A 20,322-nucleotide genomic window follows, 5' to 3' on the forward strand; every position below is an offset into this window, starting at 1 on the left:
TTAGCTCCACTGAGCTTGGGGTTTCTTATCTAAAAAGTGCCTCCTTCCCAGGGTTGTCTGGAGGACGGGATGAGGTAGACAGCGTGGCCAGCAAATGGAAATCCTGGCACACAGAAGGTGCTCAGGAATGTCACATCTTTCCTCTGAGACTTTGCTTCATGTCTTCCTTCCAGTGGCGTAAACTAGAGTTGAAGGGACTCACCTTACCAAGAAAGAATAATGGTTTCCAAGCTCTTGTAGCTGCAACCCAAGACAAAAAAGAAAAAAAAAAAGCATGATTTTTTTCATCATGTCCCTGTACCTCCCTCTGTATGTGTGTGTGAAATAGGGGACAAACTTCTCAAAACAATGCTTAGTCTAGCTGCATACGATTCACTCTGATATTTTCTATTTTATCTCTTTTTTTTTAAATGCAGATTGTGACCCACTTTAAATTGTTTTCATGACCCACTAATGGGTTGCCGTTCACCTCCCACCCCTGCAGGGAAAGTCTGTACTGCACTAGGCTCTGGGGAAACAGAAATCAATGAGAAACCATCCTCTCCTGGAACAGCTCACAGCCTGGCTGGGAAGACAGATCTGCAGCCCAACAGCAAGGAACGTGCTGTCGTGGGGTCTGCTCAGAGTTTCAGGGGTGCTGGGGAAGGCGGGAGGGGGAAGTAAGCAAGCTTCTCAAGGGGATCAGGGAAAGCATCATAGAGGAGGCAGCATTTGGGATGGATTTCTATGGCTGAAGGGGAGATTGGTAGTTGAAGTTGGGGCAGGGATTTTCAGGCGGTGTGATACTCCTGAGATGTGGAAAGAGGTAGCAAGTCTCGTTTAGCAGGAGTGTGGGGTGTCTAGGAGTGAGAGGGTCACTTAAGGGTGAGGAGGAGAGACCAAAGAGGCTCTCATAAGGGTAAGACAAGAGATGAAAAGGGAAGTGTGAGCACTGTGGGGGGGGGGGGGTTGGGGGGGCAGGGCAAGATGGCACATGTTTGCAGTCTTGGAGAACGTGGCTGGTGGTGCTGACTGACAGAGATGGAACCGAAGAAGCAAGAGCAGGTTTGGTGGGAGATGCTGAGTTTGGGGCAAGTTGAGTGTGTCTCTCCCTCTGAGACAGCCAGGGAGAGGTCAGGGGCCGCTGGAAGTGAGTCTGGGTCCCTCCTTTCTGGACACTCTTCCATTTGTCCTCTTGCCTAATGTCCTCGAGCTCTGTAATGAGAAGACCTGGGGTCTGCAGGAGAAAGGGGGGTGAGCAGCACTGCGCCAGGAGGTGGCCAAGACCCAGCAGGGCTTTGAAGGAGGGAAGTTGGCTGAGAGTCACAGGGTTGCAAGGGGTGCGTGGGGCCAGGAGGTCGTCCTGCCATCTCCCTGCCTTGAGGCAGTTGGCACTCACAGGCCCAGGCCATTGGATTCCAGCCAGAGCAGGGCCCTAAGGCATAGAGCAATCGCTAGCTATGGGAAGTACAGAACGAGGAGGAATCAGTCTCTCTTTCTGGGGATGGCTGATTAAACAGGAGACCCAGAAAAGCTATAGCCCTCAGGAGAGGAGGATGAATTAAGTGCATTTCAAGTCTGAAGTCCTGGCCTTCCCTAAAGTTTCCAAAGAATGTGGTCCCAAGTTGTGATGGAAAAGGAAAGGGAAGTCTGGGTTGAAAAGATGAAACTGATTGATGGTGATAGTAGTCAGGACACTGGCTAACTCCAGATGCATGCTGGGTATAGACTAGGAAGGAAGCTTCCCAGGAACCTTCTAGAATACTGGAGATATTTATATCTTGATCTGGGTGTCAGTGGTTGTACTGGTATCTGCAAACGTAGAGATTCCAGCTGTACACTGAGAATTAGTGCCATTAATGTACTCTCCTGTACCTCAATAATATTTTTTAAAGTTTATTACAAAAGGTGAGAGATGAGAAGCAGATGGTCAGATGCAATGAGAGGCAGCAGTGATGGGGCAAATGAAGGGCACTGACAAGCACTGCGTACCCCTTATATCCATGTGCTCTTCACAGCTAGTGTTTTATCCCCATTTCCCTGCTTGAACATTTGAGGTTCAGAGGGTTACCCACTTTGCCCAAGGTCACACAGCAAGAGGCAGAGCCAGGCTCAAACTCTGTTTGCAAAGCCCAGGCTTCTCCGCTCCATAAGTTATTTATGGAATTCAGGCTCTGGAAGACTAGATAAACGCTGAGGTCTCCTTCAGCTCTGAGGTCCTGGTTGTCTGTGATTAAATGAAAAGTGGGAGTGAGGGGCCATGCTCACCTCCCAGGAGAAGCTGAGGCCAGGTGTACAGATGGAGGGCTGCCCTCCCTCCCTCTGCATCCCTTCCACCCAGCGCTTATCTGCTGGTGAGGAGGCTGGAGTTTATCAACGCTGTACTCAATTATGCTGCCCATCTGTCTCTGCAGCTCAGGGGGACCTGGCACTGAAGCAAAGAAGGCCAGGCAATCGATCACCACCTGCCTGCTCCTCCCTCCAGACACTCAGCTCCCAGGGGCAGGGCAGAGGCTGCCAGGAAGGGGAGAGGAAGGGGGAGGAGGGCGGGGAGAGGCTGCATCCACCAGCCCGCTGGAAGAACAGCGACCTAAATGTGTGGTAGGAGCACCGGGCCTTGCTGGAGAAGGCGGGAAAGGCAGCTCTGACTCCTGACAAAAGTTTCTCCAAATATCGTCATTTAGCGCATTGCCAAGGGTCTTAGTGTACGAGGGAGTATAGGAGATCAATTCCACACCTCCTGCGAGATCCAAAGCAGCTGCCTGGAGAAGGCGGGCCGATGGGGCTTGCAGAGCCAGCCCTTCCAAGAGAGAACTTGCCTCTGGAGTGGGCGACTTTACTTCCCTGACTGTGGCCCCCAGGGCTCTCTGTCTTCATCCCTGAAGGCCCTGCTGCCGGCAGTGCGGGCAGCCCCCAGCCCCAAGTCAGAAGGCGGGCTAGGGCCTGTGTGAGGCTGCTGTTTGGCCCTGTGGTTCCAGGCCCAGCCACACTCACACAGGAACCGGATCTTCCCCATGCTGTCCCCCCAGCAGGTCACTCTAGCCAGGAGTCAAGGAATAGTGTCTGGCTATGGAGGGGCCTGGCAGGTAAGCATCAGGGAGGAAGAGCTGAGGACAGAGGCCGTCCTGAAGGGGTCTGTGTCCAAGGCCACCTCCCTGGGTCCGCCCTGCGCTCTGTCCTTGTAAGGCAGGCATTGATCCGCCAGGCGGTGAGCATTGGCTGGGCTGCCGGGGCAAGACCTGGGTTTGAATGTCGACCCTGCCATGTAGAAGCTGACAAGTCACTTAACCTTTTAGAGCCTCAGTTACTTCCCCTGCAAAAGGAGACTAAATAATCCCTTCTCTGCCTACACACACGGTTATGGGAAGATTACGTTTCACTATTTATATCCACTCACAAGCACCCTTTCATGCTCAGTCCTACCCTCAGTGCTGTGGGGACACAAAAAGCACGTAAGACGTGGCCCCAGCAGCAAGGAGCTTGAAATCCAGTTGGGGAAAATGTACATGTGATGGTCTGAACTCCCGCTCACCCAGGAGATTATGGATAAAAGACAATTTGCTTTCTCTGAGCTCCTGGCAGAAATTGCTAATCAGCCTGCATGAGTGGGCCGTGTGCAAGACGACCTTAAATGGTGATGGCAGGTGAGTGGGCAGCTCTGCGTTCCACCCTGGAAGGGGCTGCGTGCTCAGCAGCGATGGGGAGGGCTCATCTAGGCCTTTGCCAAGTCTTGGGATCAGAGATACAGCGTGAACATGAGTCATCAAGCTGCTGCCTCTCTCTGGGCTCCTGGTGAGGAGCAGGAGCATTGCCTCCCTCACCCAGCCCAGCCAGAGCAGGAAAGGAGGGTGCCGCCGGGGGTGCAGGGAAAGGCCAGTCTCTGGAGGTTTTAAATTAAGTTTGGTTTCTCAATCACAAATGTATTAGAACAAAGGTGTTGGAGGAGAGACGCCTGGGGCTCAGTCAGGGTCTGAAGGCCCCGGAAATGCTTGTGGCTCAGATGAACACCCCTCTCCACCCACTCCAGCCTTCTCTCCGCCTACAAAGTCTTCGGCTCTCCTAATCGCTTTGCAGTTTTGGTCCTGTCAGAGTGGCACCCTTTAAAGGTGTGACGTGTGGTCTGTTTCTGTGCACAGCACCCACTCCACCATCTGAAGGCGACACTGAGCCCACACTGGGCAAGCTTAGCAGAAGCCTGTCAGGCTCTAGGATCCAACTTCTGTTTCCCCCAAGAAGTCCTAGCTGGAGGCCTTCCCAAGCCCGGGGGATGAGCAGAGCTGGAAGGGAACTAACATTTATTGAGCTCTTTCTGTGTGCAACACACTCAGCTCCTTTAATCCTGATGACTTCATTTTATACATAAGGAACAGACGCTCAGAGAAGTCAGTAACTTTTCTGGTAGGAAGTGGTAAATACAATAGTGAGCTCTCCTTGCTGGTGGGTTCTGCTGTCCAGGTAGGAAGCAGGAAGCAGGACCACTGGCCTTAGACAGGGCCCTTCGGGACTCAGCTTGTCCCTGCTGCCTCTCCACCCACATAGTACACCACAAATCCCTCCCCCATTCCTGACCGACAGGCACAGGCTTGGGTTGGCGGGCCCCCAGGCTCCCCTCGCACTTCTATGCAGGTGCATGGATGTGTGCACATGTGTTTGTTTGCCCTGAGTTTTACGTGTCAGTACACACACATCCCTGCGCAAAACCTCTGTTCATTTTAAGTCATGCTTCTTTTTCCCACCTTCAGAAATAGCTCCAAAAGAAGGTGGGAGGTAGATATAAACAGGCATGCCACTCTCCTTCTGAGAAAGGGTACCAAGCCACCAACCGCTGCCCTCCTGGGCCCCAGTGTCCTGGAAGCAGGATGAAGTGAGCAAAGAGCCCCTCTGGCCAGCGGAGAGGCACCTGCCTGGAAAGTGGTAGGAGACACAGTTCCCAGGTTCCTGAAGCTCCCTGGTAAGGACTCATTGCCCCAGGAGACAATAACGGGCATCCAGCTGCTGCTGCACCCCAGGGAGCCCAGGGGAGGCTCGGGCCAGACCTGGGGGCTGAGAAGCTTGGTCTAAATGGCACAAACTGGGTGGATTCCTGTTTCCTGCCACTGACCAGCTATGTGTCTTGAGCTAAATTCTCTAACCTCTTCTGAACCTCAGTTTCTTCATCTGCAAACTGGGGGGTATTAATGCTTATCTTGTAGACTAGTCATGAGGGTTAAATCAGAAAAAATATTCAGAGTCTTTGAAGAGTTCTGGCAAATCATGTGTACTTCCCTGATGCCTGCAGCTGGAAAACTACCCAAATCAGACTTCCATTCAGGAGTCAGCTCAGGCCCAGGAAGCCCCCCAACTCGGTCTGGGCCAAGGCTGGACTTGCTTCCAGGGTGATGCAGCCTGGCTGTGGGGTCTGAGAGGACCCGGACTGATCCCCGGGATTGAGAGGAAGGGAACAGCAAGGGCTTTGACTATAGGTGGGGGTGTGGGGGGGGCCGACCTCCTGGGGGACAGGGCCCTGGGCTCCGGAGATTGATTATATAATAAATACTCAGTGGACACGTGCCCTGTGCTACAAGCACAACGATGAGCAAGACAGGTCCCTAGATGGGGAGACATTTCCACGTGATGTGGTCGGCGCTGTGACAGAAGGAAGCATGGGGCCCTGTAAGAGTACAAAGCAGTCCCCTTAGCCAGCCGTGGGTGGGAGGCCCGGGAGGAGTTTTCTGTAGGAGGGGAGTGACCTTAAGTTCTTGAAGAACAAGTAGGGGTTGCCTGGGAGACAATGAGAAGGACACATGAGAAAGGGCATAGCAGGGTAACTTCAACCTGAAAGGGGTATGCACAGCGGTTAAGCGGGGTGGCAGCAAGAGAAGCCAGAAGAGGTGGCTGCGACCAGGTCATGCAAGGTCTTACCTGCAGGGCTGAGGAGCTCAAACCCAGGCTTCTTCATCCCACCACCTGGCAGCTCGGCCAGGCTATTGGGAAAGGGAAAGCCGCTGCGTCCACATGTGAAAGTTGGCAAAAATCCCAAGCTGCACCACACCCAGGAGAGCTTAAGCAGACCCCAGGCAGAACCACCCGCTTCCCCAACCTGTCTGGGTATGGGATGGGGCTAGGAGCCACTGCCTCCCAACTTCCAGAGTCCTGGGAGCCCCCCTGGAATTTAGAAGCTGCACTTGTTTCCACCATCCCCTGCCCACACCACTCAGAGAGATGTCTGGAAACCAGCACTTTATTTTCCATTTATTGAGTGAGCCAAGGAGGCAGGGAGGAGAGATGTGAGAAAATTTGGAGAATCTACTCCACATCTCTCTGGACTCAGAAGGGACCCTGAAGATGACAATAATGGCAGCCACCAACTCTCTTCCACACACACACCTTTCCCGAGTATCCTGGAAGCTTCCAAGGCCCAATCTCCCTTCTTGCCTGAAGACTTGTAGTCACTCATTTTCCCCGCAGGCCATAGAAAAGGACACTAAAGCCTAAGGACTGTAGGACGGAACCCGGGAGCCTGGGCCCTGCCCACCCCTTCAGCTCCTGTGGCCTCTGGAGTCAGACAGGTGAGACAGGAGGAGGAGCTAGATTCCGCTTCTCTGCCACCTGCTTAACTCTAATCCTCTTCTCCAGGGCCGCCCCGGGACGTGGCGGTGAGTGAGCAGGCCCCGCGGATGAGGATGGACAGCCGCACCCAGCTGGGCGAGCAGAGCCGAGCCTCACCTCGAGCAGCATGACTGCCCTGGGAGGGTGGGTCCCCAGGCCCTGGCAGGCTGCTGCCCCTCAGCCTACAAACCGGTAAGAGCAGAAGGACTGCAGACTTCTCCTGTGGATGGTCCTCTTCCCTGCGGCTCCATAATGAGGCTCCTCGTGGCCCCCCTCTTGCTAGCTTGGGTGGCTGGTGCCACTGCCGCTGTGCCCGTGGTCCCCTGGCGTGTGCCCTGTCCCCCTCGATGTGCCTGCCAGATCCGGCCCTGGTATACACCTCGCTCGTCCTACCGCGAGGCCACCACTGTAGACTGCAACGACCTGTTCCTGACGGCCGTGCCGCCGGCGCTGCCTGCAGGCACGCAGACCCTGCTACTGCAGAGCAACGGCATCGTGCACGTGGGCCGAAGGGAGCTTGGCTACCTGGACAACCTCACAGAGCTGGACCTGGCCCAGAACAGCTTTTCGGATGCCCGTGACTGTGATCTGCGTGCCCTGCCCCAGCTGCTGAGCCTGCACCTGGAGGAGAACCAGCTGACCTGGCTAGAGGACCACAGCTTTGCAGGGCTGGCCAGCCTGCAGGAGCTCTATCTCAACCACAACCAGCTGCACCGCATCGCACCCCGGGCCTTCGCTGGCCTCGGCAACCTGCTTCGGCTGCACCTCGACTCCAACCTGCTGAAGGCCGTGGACAGCCGCTGGTTCGAGATGCTGCCCAACCTGGAGGTCCTCATGATTGGCGGGAACAAGGTGGACGCCATCCTGGACATGAACTTCCGGCCCCTGGCCAACCTGCGCAGCCTGGTGCTGGCAGGCATGAACCTCCGGGAGATCTCCGACTACGCCCTGGAGGGGCTGCAAAGCCTGGAGAGCCTCTCCTTCTATGACAACCAGCTGGCTCGGGTGCCCAGGCGGGCACTGGAGCAGGTGCCCGGGCTCAAGTTCCTGGACCTGAACAAGAACCCGCTCCAGCGTGTGGGGCCAGGGGACTTCGCCAACATGCTGCACCTCAAGGAGCTGGGGCTGAACAATATGGAGGAGCTGGTTTCCATTGACAAGTTTGCCCTGGTCAACCTCCCCGAGCTGACCAAGCTGGACGTCACCAACAATCCCCGGCTGTCCTTTATTCACCCCCGCGCCTTCCACCACCTGCCCCAGATGGAGACCCTCATGCTCAACAACAACGCACTCAGTGCCTTGCACCGGCAGACAGTGGAGTCCCTGCCCAACCTGCAGGAGGTGGGTCTTCATGGCAACCCCATCCGCTGTGACTGTGTCATCCGCTGGGCCAATGCCACGGGCACCCGTGTGCGCTTCATCGAGCCGCAGTCCACCCTGTGTGCTGAGCCACCAGACCTCCAGCGTCGCCCAGTCCGAGAGGTGCCCTTTCGGGAGATGACGGACCACTGCCTGCCCCTCATCTCCCCCCGCAGCTTTCCCCCCAGCCTCCATGTGGCCAGTGGAGAGAGTCTGGTGCTGCACTGCCGGGCGCTGGCTGAACCGGAACCTGAGATCTACTGGGTCACTCCAGTCGGGGCTCGACTGATAGCTGCCCATGCAGACAGGAGATACCGGGTGTACCCCGAGGGGACCCTGGAGCTGCGGAGGGTGACAGTGGAAGAGGCAGGGCTGTACACCTGTGTGGCCCAGAACCTGGTGGGGGCTGATACTAAGACAGTCAGTGTGACGGTTGGCCAGGCTCCCCTGCAGCTAGGCAAGGACAAGAAATGGGGGCTAGAGCTCCGGGTGCAGGAGATCCACCCCTATCACATCCTGCTATCTTGGGTTCCCCCACCCAACACTATCTCCACCAACCTCACCTGGTCCAGCGCCTCTTCTCTCCGGGGCCAGGGGGCCACTGCTCTGGCCCGCCTGCCTCGGGGCACCCTCAGCTATAACATCACCCGCCTCCTTCCAGCCACGGAGTACTGGGTCTGCCTGCAAGTGGCCTTTGCTGATGCCCACACCCAGTTGGCCTATGTATGGGCCAGGACTAAAGAGGCCACTCCTTGCCACAGAGCCTTAGGGGGCCACCCCGGGCTCATAGCCATCCTGGCCCTGGCCATCCTCCTGCTAGCAGCCGGGCTAGCAGCCCACCTTGGCACTGGCCAGCCCAGGCAGGGGGTGGGTGGGCGGCCTCTCCTTCCAGCCTGGGCTTTCTGGGGCTGGGGTGCCCCCTCAGTTCGGGTGGTATCTGCACCCCTTGTCCTGCCCTGGAATCTGGGAAGGAAGCTGTCCAGGTCCTCAGAAGGGGAGACACTGTCACCACCATTGTCACAAAATTCCTGGAGCTCAGCCTATTCTCAGCAGTAGAGAAATGACTAGGACTACTTTTTACCAAAAGGGAAGCAATCTGGGCCAGATGCCCTGCCAGGAATGTGGCATGGACCCACGTGCTTGAGGCCTGGCAGCTGGACCAAGACAGCTGGGGCTTTGTGGCCCAGGGGTTGCTCCTGCAGCCTCCAAAACATGGCCCTTGTCTCCTGAGGTCTCCTCTGCTGCCTTTTTGAGGAGCATCTGCAAGGGACAGAAAGACTCTGGTCAGAGCCTCCCGTCACCCCAATTGTCTACGTGCCCAGAGGCTCCTGAGCCTCTGCCTGGATGTCCCCCGCCTATGTCCCAGGCCTTGGCCCACAGGACGCGTGCCCTCCTCTTCTCCTGCTCTGTACAGTCTCAGTTGCTTGCTCGTTCCCCTCCTGAGCAAGGGCTACAGGAGGCTTCTCCTCCCATCTTGGGGGACGCTCCCAACCAGCCGTAAAGGACGTTTGGGGAGACGCTGCCAGAACCACCTCCTCTTGGCAGCCCTGTTGATACTCTGAGGTTGACTTTCTATAGGCAGTTTTGTACCTTTGTGGAGAAATGTATCATCTCCCCCCAACCCAATTCACTCTTTTCTCCTGTTTTGTAAAAAATAAAATGAAATAAGAACAACCATAATAAGGGGGGAAAAGAAACAAAAAGAAAATAGTCCTTTGAGTGCCGAGTATAACTCAGAGCTCCCTGCTCTAAGTCCCTTCAAAGCCCAGAGGGCGACAGAGGAAGGGGCTGGAATGGGAGAGAAAGGAGAAGAGAGAGAGAGAGAGGGAAACGGCAAAAGAGCGCACAGATTTTTCCTTTCGATCAGGGATGTCAAAACTGCGGCCCGCGGGCCAGCTGCGGTCCACAATCCATTTTTAATTGGCCTGCAGCAAATTCCAAAAATATATTTAGTTTACTTAAATAAACCAGGTGAGGCAATACGTACTTCACCTCGAGTGAGTGGCCCGGCTGTTTGTGTATTTTACCGCATATGGCCCTTGGTGAAAAACGTTGAGAAAAGTTTGGACAGCCCTGCTCTAGATTTTAATTCTGGCCTCTCTCAGAGAGCCCTGTAACTGAGCAACAGAGGTGGGGGAAGAGGGGCAAAGAGCAGGAGAGGCAGACAAGAGAGGGAGGAAGCACAGGAGGCAAGGAGAGATGTGGGGGAGAAAAATGGAGAAAAAGCCAAAGATGGAGGAAGTGGAAATTTCTGTCACCAAACATTGTCACCCCTTCTCATTCTCTGATATGCAATTAACATGCCAAGGCATAAGAAGCACTTCCCAGGCCTGTTTCTAATTAAACAAGCCCAAGAGGCAAGTCACGCAGAGAATTGCAAATAATCAAGACAGCAAGAACTTGGGCTCACTGGGGCAGAAAGAGTTGTGAGGTGGTAGAGGATTTGGGGACGGGTGGGGAAGGCTGTGGGACCGGGAAATGGCTGTATTTATCCCAGGCCATTTCAGTATAATGTGCAATGAACCCGGTTTGCTTTTGCAGAATTTGAAAAAACAGGTTGACTTCTGAGGACCGAGTGTGAAGAGGACATCTGTTGAAAAGGCAACAGAGGCAAGGTGAGGGTCTGCTGTGGCCAGCCAAGGGGGCAGCTCCAGATCAAGAGGTCCCTGGCCATAGCGCTTATTTCTGAGATAGGCTGGGGGAAGTCATGGAGCTCCTGAGATGGAAAAGAAGCAACGTGAGCCTAAGGACCCCTGTGCTACAGACAACATTCAGCATTTTATTAGAGGCTGCTGTAAGCTGCCACCCAGAGCCAAGTGTACACACTGGTGGAAGCCAGACCAGGAGACAGAGCCTCAGACCCCACAGAACCTAGAAAGAGCACACTCACCCCAAACCAGAGGGTAACGCTCCTTGCTCTGTGAGCACAGGAGAGCAGGCTTCTCTGAAGACCTTCTGCAAACAGCCCGTTTGGAAGCATTCTTCCTCTTGAGCAGGTCAGCCTGTCTCAGAATCACCCAGGGCTTGCTAAACACAGATCGCTGGGCCCACGCCCAGAGTTTCTGGTCTAGATGTGGGCAGGACCTGAGAATTTGCATTTCTAATGCAAACACTGATGCTGCTGGTCTGGATACCACACTTTGAGAACCTCAGAGCTCCAGCCTCCAGTGGCTAGAATGTTTCATTCCTTCTCTCCAGGCTCCCGGGAGAGGGCTAGGAAAGGGGCTAGACAGTGGTCCCTCCGCCCTTCCCACTTTCTGATGGGCTGCTCAGGTCAGCAGGTTCCATTCCCATGTGATCTTTCCCAAGGGCGGGTGATGTGCTTCTCAGGGGCGGGGACTGGGCAAGCAGAGACATGACATACATGCTCCCGTCCCCTTCCAGCACCCATGGCCCACACCCCTAAGCCCCCAGTACTCTTCCCTGATGAAGTTTGGGATCACTATAGCTATGTCTGGGCAGCGCTGCCAACTGCCGTAAGCGGGCCTGTGGGATCTAGCCTATTCACCATCTGGGAGCTTCGCACTGGTTCTCGCCGACCCAGAAGGAAGAGGCAGGCAGGCTGGGCGTGTGCAGATGATGAAAAACTGGAGTCAGAAATCAATGCCTCTCCTTTCCTTTAGGACAATCGGCAGTCACTGCCTTTCTGGGTGGGCCCACATGGCACAGAGATTTGGGGTGCTGTTCCCTTAAATAAGCACTCAGAGCCCTGGTAAGCCTGTGGAGCCCTCAAGCCCTCTCCCGTCAGCACATCTGCTGACACTCCACAACACCCCTAGGAGCCCTGCGCCCGGTCATAGCAACCCAGGAAGTGGCTACCAGCACAGCTAGAGGCCCAGGGCCTTAGATTCCACTCGCTCAGAATACTCTAAATATGCCTGAGTTTGGAAGATGGAGAGGCTGGAAGATGGAAGACCTTTTTGCTACCCTCCTTTTCCTCAGACTCCTCAGCTGCAGACCAGAATCCTGAGGGGGTGGTGGAAGCCATGTTGGCTACCCCAGAGAAGTTAGGTAAGCTGGGGAGAGGATGGGAGCAAGTGGCCTCTTTTCTCCTGGAAAGAGATGACGCTGCCAGGACATAACCAGCAAGGGAGAGGGAGAGAAAAAGTACTTTGTGAGTTGCTGTGTCCTAGAACCTGAGCAAACGAGAGTGAGCAGCCTTTCCCTAGTACAGAGCTGGGCACCTGGCTCAGGTGTGTTGCAACCAGGTGGGAGGACAGTGGGACTGTGCCTTCTATGTCTATTAACATGGCCTAAGTGGCATTTGAAGTCTTAGCTTTCACACTAGACGGAGCTTGTGGGCAACTAAACATGCTGGGTTTAAAACAAACAAAACAGCTATTTACCTGGTCTCTTCTGTACATTTAAGATTGCTTTTTTTTAACCCTAAATAGAAAGAATATTTATTTCTGTTTAAATTTTAAATTGTTATGTAGGGCCTATCATTTCTACCTATGAAGATGATTTCAAACCCAGCCTAATCGTTGAACATATTAGCTTTCCCTCCGTAGTGCATGTGCTACATCGTTCTGTCCTGCCTTCTACGCCCTCAGCCACAGCTCAGCTAGATTGTGGAACAGACCTGGGTGCACCCGTTCTGTGTCACCACAGCAGCCTTCCCACCAGCCGGATATGCGTCCGTCAGTGAACATGTCTGGTGTGGCCACTCAGTCTACTGCAAACCAGTTAAATACACTATCTTGTAACCGACGTTTCTGCATTCTCCCACGAGGCCAACTTTGTGGGAGGTGGTGCTGAAATGAGGATACAGCGAGTTTGTGGCATCCAGAGAGCTACCAGTGTAGTCCTTATGTCATAGAAGTAAATGAGGTTGGCTGATCGAGCGTAGGACGGCCAACTGGGGCTTTCCTGGTCTTAGCACTGGAAGTCCCTTGTTTCAGAAACTCTGTCCTGGGCACACTGGGCTGGCCACCCTGGCCTGGTGAATTCTTTCTAGGTGTGCCAAGCCATCTTCCCCTCTGCTTTTCTTCCTGCTCCCTCCCTCCAACTCACAAATACTTATTGAACATGGCTATGCGATAGGCACAATTCTAGGAACTGGGGGTGCAGATAAAACTCTCTGAGCCCAACTTTGCATTTTAGTGAGGGGAGAAAGTTGATGGACAGGACAGTAAGTAGAACTATATGAGTGCTATGGAGAAAAAAATAAATCAGGGAAGAGGATGAGAGTGGGTTTGGGGGCTAACATAGGGTGCTCAGCACAGGCCTTGTTAAGGTGACTTTTGAGAGAGAGAATTGAGCAGTTGTCTGGGGGAAGAGTGATACAGGCAGAGAGAAGAGCGTGGGTGAAGGCCAAAAGCAAGGAGGGCAGTGTGGCCAGAGCAAGAGAGGGTGGGAGGAGAGTAACCGTGAGACCTGAGATCGGAGAACTAGCCAGGCAGTTGTGTTGGGCCTCACAGACCACTGGAGGGTCCTGAGCCAACATGGCATGATTTGACTTAAGGGGACCCCTCTCTCTGGTTGTTAGACTGAGGACAGCATGGGATGTGGGGTAGCTGAGGGCAGACAGAGGCCAGTTAGGAAACTACTGAAATAATTACCTCGGTTTAATCATTGCGTCTAGAACTTTGCCAGGAATGGACACCAAGCACAATTCTGTATTTTCTAAATCTATCCTTTCCCCTATTTTTGAAAATCAAAGTCACATTTACTCTTTCACAGGCTCCTGACCCCCTTTGTGTTTCCCCGTGGAGCTTCAAAGTAGCTCACGTAGATCAAGGCTCCAGATCACGTTTGCAAGTCTGTCAATGCCCTGCCTTGTAACAGAGGCTGGAACTCATCCACCACAGTGAGGAGTGAGCTTCATTGGCCTTCAGTTCCTTCCTCATTGTGTTTGTCATTCAAGCACATCATTCCACGGGGAGACAGCAGGGACAAGAGGAGTCCCGATCCTGCCCCTCCTCTGTCGCCGTTGACAATGCTGACAGTGCTTTAGCTGCTCTGGGCCTGTTGCCTACCTCCCCTCTTGATGATTTCACTGAAAGAATCTGTGTTTCTCCTGGGTTTCACAAGTGTCAAATCACCTATATTTAAGCTTCCTACTATGTTCGTACCCATTGGAGTTACCTTTTGCAGTTGTCCCTTGATTTACACCATCTCCTTGTATTTTTTATAGAACGGTAATAATGGCTAACACTGAGCACTTACTAGGTGCTGCCCGTTCTAGTGAGAATTTCACACACACCATTTCATTTCACTGACAGCCACTTTACAAAGTGGATACTGCTATCCCCATTTGACAAATTGAGATATCAGAGTTCAAAGAGGCTAAATGACTTATCCCAGGTCACACAGCTAGTAGGTTGCAGAGTCAGGATTCAAATGCTGTCTGATTCCAAAGGCTCTGTCTCAACCACCTGCTCTACTAGATTCAAATGCATGTACTTTCAAAATATGTCAGTAGTTTTTCAAGAACATGAGAACCTCTAAACTCTGTGCAGATTTTAGAGGGCTCCCTGTGCAGCCACTCTTATTTTTAGATGCTTCCCTCTTTTTTATATATGCCGGGGGTGCCCCCAAAAATGTATATGACAATTAAGTTCGCGAACTCATCCTAGAAAAAGTGCTACATACCTCATTCCTGAATATCACTATGGTCACCTTCGAAGTACTCCCCGTGGGAAGCAATGCATCGATGCCAGCGCCTAGTCCACCCTTCAAAGCAATTTTGGAACTCTCTGGAATGGCCATCAGAGCTGTCAACATATTACCCTTGATGTCCTTAATGTCATCAAAAAGTCTTCCTTTCCATATTTCCTTTACCTTCTGGCAAAAAAAGAAGTCATTGGGGGCCAGATCAGGTGAGTAGGGAGGGTGTTCCAACACAGTTATTTGTTTACTGGTTAAAAACTCCCTCACAGACAGTGCCGTGTGAGCTGGTGCATTGTCATGATGCAAGAGCCATGAATTGTTGGCGAAAAGTTCAGGTCGTCTAACTTTTTCATGCAGCCTTTTCAGCACTTCCAAATAGTAAACTTGATTAACTATCCAGTTGGTATAAATTCATAATGAATAATCCCTCTGATATCAAAAGGTCAGCAACATCATTGCAACAAGTTCGCGAACCTAATTGTCAGACCTTGTACACATGACTTGTATTCATCTTTTGTTACCTATATATATTGAATATTACAATTTTAATACAGTTTTTTTCTTTTCTAATACTGTGTGTACATTTTGTGGCACCTTCTGTAGATATTCAGGATAATTTATGACTTTATTGTAAGGACTTCAGTTTTAAAACCTCTTAACTATATTGTCTTGAGAAGTACAGCTTCTGATTCTTTTCTCTGGCTTTTTGAAATGTGCTTCCTAGAAGTCTAGTTATATCTCATTTTGCCCCTTCATCCTTCCCTTCCTTAGATACTATGAACTCTAAAATTCCATAATGGCTTCCTCTGCAGATTTGATCCCTACCCTTACCAGTCAGTTTTTCTTCGTTGGTCAGAACTACGTCCAGAACAGCCTTTGCCCATGGGCTGCCTTTGCCCATGGGCTTCCTTTGCCTCTGAGCTCAGATGTGAGCTGGCAACTCAGGAGCTCATCAGAAGCTCGACACTGAGCTGAGCAATGCACCAAGTAAGTGTCTAGGTGGTGGGAGTCCCCGCCACTGCTTCCTCTGGCCCCAATGCCCATATCTTAAAATCAATGAGAAAACATGGCCCCTATGTCCTCCTTCTGGCCAAGTGTCATTCTCACGCCACAAAGCCCTCCTGAGCCGTCCTCACTTCGTCCTCATCCAGACACTGGTTCTGCTTCTTGTGACCGTCTGCTGCCCAGGCCCAGTCAGGAAGCAGCATCTTAGCCTCCTCCACACACTTCAAGTGTTGTGCCCCTCCAGGTTCCCCTTTCTATTGTCCCCAGCAAGGAATCCAGAGTTCTCCTCTGCCTTGTTTGTAGAAATTTCCAATCGCCACAGTCTCTCACCCCCACCTTCAGCACCACTGTCTGCAAAGGGGCCTGGTGGTCTTGCTCACGGATGTCTGAGACCTCTGAAGAGCCACTGTTGGAAAATGGCAGCTCCCTTGGCAGCAACAGAACACAGTAGGTTGAGGGAGTGCAAAGGAGCTATTCCTCATCCCCTCATTGCCACCTCAGGAATCAAAATGGGCCAGGCGGTCAGCCTGGGGTCAGGAAAGAAGGAACCCAGGTTCAACCTGCGTGGTAAGAACAATTGCAGTACACTGGTACGACTGAGCTCACTGATATCTGCTTTCTCATTTGCTCTTAGTAATAACTCAGTGAATTAGGCAACATAGGTATGGTGTTATCCCCATTTTACAAGTAAGGAGCCTGAGGCTTGGAAATTTTACAGGACGTACCCAACGTCACACTACCAGTAAGGGTAGAGCTGGAATTTGAACCTGGGTCTTCTAAGTACAAATCCCCATGCTCTATTCACCTACCTCCTATAAGAAAAAAAGGACGTGAGTTCAGTGCACTCCTCTCAGCCGGGTGTGCTGCTAACCAGAAACAATCAGGTACTAACTAGAGAGCGTGAAGAGATGGTACCACCTGCACTGACAAGGACTTGAGGAGCTGGGTATGTGATGGGCAGGTCCCAGGACTTGTGGGGGCGGAGCTGCAAGTACATGGCTCTGGAGCTTAAAGGCCACTGCTTGGTAAGGTCTCTTACAGCCAAAGCCAGCCTGGCAGAGTCATCTGGTTCAGGCCTCTGCCTTCTAATGGCCTCGATATCATTACCTCCATTCATTTTACAGTGAGGGTGGTGGGGAGCTACAACCCGTCTCTTGGCTCAGGACAGGGCTGGACTGAGGGTCACTGGAAGATGGAGGGCCATACTCTTCAGTGGTTCAAAAGGGACTTGGACAGTCCATGGACCACTATAAATTGCTGACAAAATTTTCTGCTTATATGTATATGTGAAATTTACTGGAAAGACACTGCCTTGGGTTTGTTAAGATTCTGAAATGGGTCCAAAGCCCCCCAAAAATCAAGAATTGCTGTAATAGGGGGTCTGAGAGTCACACCCACAGCTGCAGGACTCCAGACTACAGTTGGGAGTTGCCATGGGAAACAGCCCCCATGATGACTTGAGGGTCCATCAGGGAGAATTAAATAGATGAGAATCTACCATATCTGCACCTAAATGGGATTTAGATTTACATAGATAGACGTTTCCTTTAAAATAAGGAAAATGAAATGAATTCCCATTGTTTTCATATGCAAAGCAAGGGCTGTTATGACTGTTCCTAACCTTTGATCAAAGCTTTGAGCTTTCAGCCCATCAAAACCTACAAGGTTTCTGGAACTTCACTTCACCCTGAAGTGAAGCTCAGGTGGGTCCCCCAACCCTGAGAGCCACATTAGAGCTCACTCAGCCAGTCAACAACAGCTGTCTGACCGCCACGTGCCCAGGGAGGGCACCATGTTTGCCCAAGTGCCTGGGAAACACTTCTCCTTTTTAATCTTGGATAGATTCGTGTCACTCCTGGTGACAGGCGGGGTCTCTGGTCCCGCTCCCCACATAAGAACACAGGACATGGTGAGGCCAAAAAGGAACACCCACGGAGCCATGGATGGGGGAATCATACCACTACATTCCCGCTGGTGGCTGGGCTGGAGACACAGGAAGCAGGAGCCACACTGTCTGCAACCCGCCGTCCTAACTGCAGTCCGCGCTTGCCAGCCACTATCTTCTTGCTAGCCCCCATTTTTCTGCTAGTGTAGCCACAGCGTTATATTAGTGGCCAACGGCTCACTGGTTACAGCTGACAGCCAACCAGCCACAGCTGATGGCCATCCAATCACAGTTGATGGCCATTTACTACCTGAGCCAGCACCTTTCCACGTGAGGCCGAGAGCCTGGAAACTGCACTCCTGGCTCTGCCCCCACACTCCACCCCTACAGGGTCTCGGCTCACAATCTATGTGACAAGCGTCTTCCGCAAGGGGCCCTGTGCGAGGAGCCTGGAGGTGAATGCAATATCCTGGACACAGCCAGGCTCTCTGGACACAGCCAGGGTTTCTTGGGGCACCACCAGTTCTTCTGGGCACAGCCAGACTTCCTGGACTTCTTATGGTACCACCAGTCTTCCCGGACACAGCCAGGGTTTTTCAGGGCACCACCAGTCCTTCTGGGCACAGACAGACTTCCTGGGCTTCTTAGGGTACCACCAGCCTCCCTGGACACAGCCAGGGCCTCTCAGGGTACCACCAGTCCTTCTGGGTACAGCCAGACTTCCTGGGCTTCTTAGGGTACCACCAGTCTACCCGGATACAGCCAGGGTTTCTCAGGGCACTGCCACTCTAGCCAGACTTCCTGAACTCAGCCAGGGCTCTCAGGGCACTGCCACTCTCTCTGGGCACAGCCCGACTTCCTGGGCACAGCCAGGGACTCTCATGGCACCACCACTCTCTCTCTGGGCACAGCCAGGGCCTCTCAGGGCACTACCACACTCTCTGGGTACAGCCAGACTTCCTGGACTCAGCCAGGGCTCTCAGGGCACTGCCACTCTCTCTGGGTACAGCCAGACTTTCTCACATATTCTCCACGGCGGCTGGTTGAGACACAAAAGCAAACATCCGCCAGTTCCACCACATGGTGGTAGGTTCTCAAGCAAACAGTCAGTCAAGCGGTCCATTAAATTAGGGATGGAGCCCATTCCCCATAGTCCATAGTCATTCACCAGGGCTGCGTGTTAGCCTCACAATATGTGCCCTCTCCGCAGGGTGAGGGCTCCAAGTCCTCCCCAACCTGGGGGTGAGGGTCTTAGCAAGCACTTCCCAGCCTACAGGGCCACAACGTCCTTCGCTTTCTCTGGCCTATGCTGGTTGGGGAACCATCCACGTCCTCCCACCCCTCCACGGGGGTCCAGCTCTCCAGCAGCTGCTCCTCCTGGTCTTCCTGAGACTGAGTGTTCATACGCACAAACTGCTCCACTGCCCTTCGGGGAGCTTTGGCCGGCACTGTACCCTGCTCGCTGCGCCATGTGTCACGCGGGGTGGCCTGTGCGGTCTTTGGTCCCGCTCCCCACATAAGAACACAGGACACGGTGTGGGGACAGACCCAGGAGTGCAGTTTCTAGGCTCTTGGCCTCACATAGAAAGGTGCTGGCTCAGGTAGTAAATGGCCATCAACTGTGATTGGATGGCCATCAGCTGTGGCTGGTTGGCCGTCAGCTGTAACCATTGAGCCTTTGGCCACTAATATAACTGCTGTGGATACGCTAGCAAAAATGGGGGCCTAGCAAGAAGATGGTGATATGCTGGCAAGAGCGGACTGCAGTTAGCGCGGCGGGTTGCAGATTGCAGAGAAGTGGACGGCAGGTTGAAGATAGTGTGGCTCCTGCTTCCTGTGTCTCCAACCAGCCACCAGCGAGATTATAGTGGTATGACTCCCTTATCTATGGCTCCGTGGGTGTTCCTTTTTGGCCTCATCATGTCCTGCATTCTTATATGGGGAGCAGGAGCAGAGACCCCGCAGGCCACCCCGCGTGACACATGGCGCAGCGAGCAGGGTACGGTGCCGGCCAAAGCTCTCCGAAGGACGGTGGAATAGTTTGTGTGTATGAACACTCAGTCTTAGGAAGACCAGGAGGAGCAGCTGCCAGAGAGCTGGACCCCTGTGGAGGGGAGGGAAGACATGGACGGTTCCCCAACCAGCATAAGCCAGAGAAAGTGAAGGTCATTGCAGCCCTGTGGGCTGGGAAGTTCCTGCTCAGGCAGCCCAGATGCGGGACTTGTAGTCCTAGGAGGAAACGCTTGCTGAGTCCTCCATGGGAGATGAGGGTGAGGTCAAGGTCGTCCCTCACCCCCAGGACAGCCCTGGCGAATGACTATGGACTATAGGGAATTGCCTTCCATCCCTAATTTAATGGACAGCTTGACTGTTTGTTTGGGAACATACCACCATGTAGTGGAACTGGCAGATGTTTGCTTTTGTGTCTTGACTGGCCACCATTGAGAATATGTGAGGAAGTCTGGCTGTACCCAGAGAGAGTGGCAGTGCCCTGGGAGCCCTGGCTGAGTCCAGAGAGAGTGGCAGTGCCCTGAGAGCCCTGGCTGAGTCCAGGAAGTCTGGCTGTGCCCAGAGACAGTGGCAGTGCCCTGAGAGCCCTGGCTGTGTCTGGGGAGACTGGTGTGGGGACAGAGCCCCAGAGAGCAGTTTCCAGACTCTCGGCCTCATATGGAGGGGTGCTGGCTCGGGTGGTAGATGGCCGTCAGCTGTGGCTAGTTGGCTGTCAGCTGTAACCATTGAGCCATTGGCCACTAATATAACTGCTGCAGCTACGGAGGGAAGAAGAGCAGAGTCGAGGAGAGTGAAAGAGAGTCATCGGTCGGTTGGCAGAAAAGCGGACAGCAGGTCGCACGTCTTGTGAACCCAGCCTCCAGTGAGACCACAGTGGTATGACT

The 20,322-nt window shown here is 53.2% G+C and overlaps 1 protein-coding gene across 5 annotated transcripts in view; it reads left to right on the forward strand.

Moving 5' to 3' along the window:
• LRRN2 (leucine rich repeat neuronal 2) overlaps positions 1-20,322 on the forward strand; it is a 98,900-nt gene that overhangs the window by 60,723 nt on the left and 17,855 nt on the right. For 4 of the 5 annotated variants that reach the window (XM_019711389.3, XM_019711390.3, XM_088801738.1 and 1 more), the window contains one exon: positions 6,595-9,634. In XM_019711389.3, coding sequence (XP_019566948.3) covers positions 6,820-8,982 — 2,163 coding nt within the window. In that variant the 5' untranslated portion in view covers positions 6,595-6,819 and the 3' untranslated portion in view covers positions 8,983-9,634. Of the gene's footprint in view, positions 1-6,594; positions 10,542-20,322 lie in introns of those variants that run through there. The other variant, XR_016022778.1, reaches the window with a different exon arrangement.

This window comes from Rhinolophus sinicus, chromosome 11 (assembly GCF_057876585.1).
Source record: "Rhinolophus sinicus isolate RSI-liver-muscle chromosome 11, RSI-T2T, whole genome shotgun sequence".
NCBI classification, from domain to species: domain Eukaryota; kingdom Metazoa; phylum Chordata; class Mammalia; order Chiroptera; family Rhinolophidae; genus Rhinolophus; species Rhinolophus sinicus.